Below are 4,838 nucleotides of genomic sequence, written 5' to 3'. Positions count from 1 at the left end.
CGCACAGGTCACAGCCATTAGTGTTCATTGGGGCTACTCCCCTCACAGCTATGGAGATAAAGGGGGGCACTGGGTTTGCACCCATCACAGCTTATTGCACGCAGATCGGGGCTCAAAGCTATGGCAGGTCCTGCCTAGCTGCATTAGTTTGTTAAGAACCACGCTTTGTTTTGCACAACGTGCTCCCAGGGAGAGCCGTGTGTGCATCAAGGGGTGCAGCAGCAGCAGGACTGGGCTGGCACCGGGCTGAGCAACACTGCAGGCACAGGGCTGGGAGTAGTGGTGGGAGCAGGCTGTGGTCCTGCGAGGTGATGGGGGCAGGCTGTGGTCCTGCTGGGGCAATGGGAGCAGGCTGTGGTCCTGCTGGAGCAATGGGAGCAGGCTGTGGTCCTGCTGGGTGATGGGAGCAGGCTGTGGTCCTGCTGGAGCAATGGGAGCAGGCTGTGGTCCTGCTGGGTGATGGGGGCAGGCTGTGATCCTGCTGGGTGATGGGGGCAGGCTGTGGTCCTGCTGGAGCAATGGGAACAGGCTGTGGTCCTGCTGGGTGATGGGGGCAGGCTGTGGTCCTGCTGGGTGAAGCCAGGCCCAGCCCAGGACGCGCTGCTGTGCCCAGACGCGCCCTCACCCTGCAGCGTGGTTCCCATGCAACTGGAGCCTGCGGGTGAGTTCAACCCAATCAGGGCGTCTTTCAAGTCGGGCCGTGCCAGAAACATCAAGGGCACTGCAAACAAGTGCTGACAGGGCTGGGTGAAACGCAGCCGAAACAAAGCTGGGCGCTCCCCAGCCCTCTGCTCACACAACACAGCTCCAAAGCGCCGCTCCTACAGCTGCAGCCCTGCGAGGCGCACCCCAGCCCCGGGCAGCTGCTGGGAAGATGTTTGTTCCTCGAGGCGCTGGGATGCACCTTCAGCCTCCCACGGCCTGCCGGTACCCACCAGCGCCATGCTTGGTCTGTGAGTGCCATCTACAGGGTTCCCCAGCGCTGCCCTCCAGCACAGCACCCAACCCTGGAGCAGAGCAAAGCCCTCTGCTCCACTGCAGTGCCATGCGGTGCGATGCTGCGGCCAGCAGTGCTGCCGTGGTGGGGAGGAGGATGCAGGGACGCAACCAGGAGCACAGAAATCACAATGCTGCCATGGAGAGGATGGGGTCAGCCCTGCAGGGATGAGCCGGACAAGGGATGAGGTGAAGGTGAGGACGAGGAGGAGACCTCAGCAGGTTGGAACAAACCTTGAGAGCACCAGTGGGGGGTGAGCAGTGGGCATGGAGAGAAGTGCAACAACATGGAAACAACACACGTTTGTCTCGGGATACAACGGGGGGGGGGATGCTGTAAACACAAGGAAAGTAAAACAACCGATCGATACGGGACTGGTTGCTATTTAAAAAGAAATCAACAACTCGAGCAGGAGGGTGAAAGCCCAGCTCCTCGTTCCTGAGAGCACAGCCAACACAATGCACTCGAGTGCTGTTTTATTGACTTCTTGGCAATCTGCTCAGCCCACAGGTCCATCTCCAGAGCTCTAATGCTGCGGATCCCATTCCAGTCACATGTGCAAACGAAACAAAACAGAGGGACGTTATTAACAACAGAGCCCCGATGCTCATCTCGCTCTCAGTCGATCTCATTAACATCCGCAGACACCCAGTCGATTTGCCTAGCAGCTCGATATCCATAGCAGAGGACTCGATGCAGCCCTCCAAGAAGATCAGAGAGGCAATTATGTAAACTTCTGACATTAGGCTTTGGCTTAAACAACAGCGATTGTTTCCAGCCAACTCTGCAGCAGCTGTTTGTGGTGCACAGGAGCCCATGGTGTGCAGCACCGCAGGGCGCCACGCTCCCACCATCACCCCACTCCATTGGTCCCAACAGCTCTGGGCCCATTGGATTAGTGGGCTCAGAGCACACGTGTGTCCGTTTGCATCTGTGTATTTACATCCATCCTGAACAACTGTTACCAGTTCTGAGCTCTGCTCAGAGACCTGTGCTGGGCTACTGGCATGTTGGCATGCAGTGACTGAGGCTGCAGAAGTAAATGCTGGGTGTAACTGCAGGGACGCAGCACAAGGATGAGAAGATGCTGTTCCAATGGGACCCTCAGGGCCCCATGATGACTGCCCCTGGTTTTGCACTTCTCCTGCAACACTCCCATTTATTTTTCCAGGAGAAATGGTGATCAGACAGAGCACAGCTACAGCTCTGTCCTCAGAGCAGCTCTCATCTGTACCGTGCACTGCAGCAGCCCTGGGGCTGCAGCAAAGTGTGTCACTGCTGCTCCATGGAGGCACCCCTCTGCTCCGCTCTTTTTGGCAAGTAAGGCTTCCTCCCTTATCCACAGAGGAGGTCCAACCCAACGCTAGAAGCCATCACTCCATTACTCCAAAGGCATTTTCAATCCTCACCATGAAGGCAAAGCCTTACAGCTGGAGGAACTCCTGCAGGCAATTCTCCCAACAAAGGCACTACAGTGTGGGGCTGAGGGATCCGGCTCTGCACCACCCACCCCACTACATCCCATCCCTTCGGGGCTGAAAGCTGCAAACGAAAGCACTTGGAAAGCAGTTCCCACCATTTCAGCTGCGATTCCCCCAACAACGACCCTCTAACGGCCACATTCAGCCCTGCACCGAACCCAAGCACCAACACAACTGCTGTTCCTTCTGCTGAGCCGATGGGACACAGCTGGAGCACAGCCATTGGGGAACAGCAGCATCTCCAAAGGGAGATGATGTCTGAGCAGACCCAGAACCGCAGCTGAGAGGCTCTGGCTCTCCCATCCCTTACACAGCAGCTCGGGGAGGACACGAGTTTCTCCTGGCCACCCTCGGGGTGCAGAACACCTGTGCGGCCCCACAGACCAACTCATACGTTTTTGTTTGCAAACATCTCTTTGTTTTGTAAACCCACGCAGGGATTTATGCCATCATCCACTCGCTGCCAACCCTGCAGCTTCCAGAATGCCTTCAGCTCGCTGCTCCCTCCCAAAACTCCTCTGTCTGATCTGAGGGATGCTGCTGCCCCAACTCCACCACGGGGTGCAGCCGATGGCACACAGCAATCCAGGGAAGGGACCAGACATCATGGAAGGGAAAACTGAGCCTGCCAAGCTGCTGCCAGTCAGAGGAGCACCCAAAAGCCCCAGGCAGGCTGTGGGCAGAGACGTGCAGCTCTCAATGCCAAATGCAGAGCGTTCACCCCAGAGTCACTTCTGTTACATCTTCCTGAGCGTCACCCCACGCAGCACTCAGCGCAGAGTCCTCTGCAGCTCCACCTCTCTCCAAAAAAAGATGTGTGAAGGAAACAGTTTTGGTCCCCTTTGCCCTCCCCAGCGACCAAAGAGTTTGTGCTGTTAATTCGCAGTCATTATAAGCAATTATTATCAAAACTAAAACTGGAGCGTCGGTGATCCCAGCGGATGACTTCGCACCCCTCGCTCGGTCTGTGCAGTTGTGCCACTGGTCCCAAATCATCTGAAAAGAAAGAAAACGCACAACGTGAGCACAGCCACCAGCACTGCTGAGCTCACGGGACACCAATCCTCAGCTGCGAGGGGGAATCCTACAGAGCAGCAAAGCTGTGTGAAGCAGGGAATGAGGGCAGCTGTGCAGGCAGCAATGTGCGTCCAGCAGCGAGCCGGGAGCCACAGCAGCTCCTCCTGCCCTGCAGGGCCGTGCGGCTCTGTCCCAAAAGCACGAAGCAAGATGGGCACGGGGCCTTCAGGGTCTGACAGCGAAGGGAGGTGATGTAAAGCTGAGGTTCACCCCGCGTCCCTCTGGTGGCAGTGTGGGCGCTTCCCCGGAGGACAAGAGGAGCAGGGGATGCTGCTTACCGCCGCAGGTTCTGCGTCTCAAACACGGTGTCCTCATCGCTGTCCAGCGATGCCATTTCCACGCGTTCATCGGAGCTGCTCAGCAGACCGTACTTCTTCCGCTGCGGTTTCTTCCACCTGAAAGTCGCGCTCGGTTCGCGTCTGCGTCCGTCGGGCCGGGAGCTGCGGGTGGGACGCAGCACAGCGGATGGGGTTTAATTGTTAGCGTTCATTAACGGCGGCGCGGGGCGGTTGTGACGGGATGGGGAAGTGCTGCGATGCAGCGCCGTGACGGAGGAAGGAGGGAGCGGAAGGGGAACCGGGGGGGTCCGGGTGGACACGAGGGGGGGGTCCGCACTCACCGGAACGTCCTCAGCACAAAGTAGAGCGCGGCCAGCACCGACAGAGCGCTGACCACAAACACGGCGCGCCGCAGCACCGGCAGCCCCGATGCGGGCGGCAGCCCCGCGCCCGTCCGCGTCCCGTTCCCTTCCTCCGCCCGCGGGGTTTCCGTGCCGTTACTGGGGGACGCGGCGCGGCCGCCGTGCAGGAGCAGCAACAGAACGCAGATGGGCTGCGGGAGCAGCATGGCCGGCACGGAGCTGCGGTCCCGGCGCAGGAAGGTGCGCGCACAGCGGGGCCGGGCGCGGGCGGAGCTGAGCGCGGTGTTCCGGGGCTGCGCCGTTCCGCTGCTCCGCACCGGGAGCCCCGATAAACGGAGCGTCGAACGCCGTTCCCCGTGGCCGCGATGTTTCCCATCCTGGTTCTATCTCCTGCCGCCCAACGAAGCGTTCCCGTCGGGGAAATGAGCGCCGTTCCGACCCCGATGGGGGGCAGGCTGAAGCGCTGACTGCCCGCTGAGCCACCCGGGAGATGCTGTGCCTTCCAGCTCGGAAAGCAAACGGGATCCTGGGCTCCATCAGAAGAGGAGAGGCCGGCAGGGACAGGGAGGTGATCGTCCCTCTCTGCTCTTGTGAGGCCCCATCTGCAGCACTGCGTCCAGGTCTGGAGCCCCCAGTACAAGAA

The 4,838-nt window shown here is 59.5% G+C and overlaps 1 protein-coding gene across 1 annotated transcript; it reads right to left on the bottom strand.

Moving 5' to 3' along the window:
• Positions 1-3,829: 3,829 nt before the first annotated feature.
• FAM174C (family with sequence similarity 174 member C) lies at positions 3,830-4,401 on the bottom strand (the record flags this gene model as incomplete). Its single annotated transcript, XM_079546768.1, has 2 exons — positions 3,830-3,995; positions 4,175-4,401. 2 exons carry the CDS (start codon positions 4,399-4,401, stop codon positions 3,830-3,832), a joined length of 393 nt encoding a protein of 130 aa, XP_079402894.1.
• Positions 4,402-4,838: the final 437 nt, after the last annotated feature.

The sequence above is a fragment of the Tetrao urogallus genome (assembly GCF_951394365.1).
Source record: "Tetrao urogallus genome assembly, chromosome: 25".
In the NCBI taxonomy this organism is placed as follows: Eukaryota; Metazoa; Chordata; class Aves; order Galliformes; family Phasianidae; genus Tetrao; species Tetrao urogallus.
Note: the sequence above shows the minus strand (reverse complement) of the source record. Positions and strands in the feature narration are given on the sequence as shown.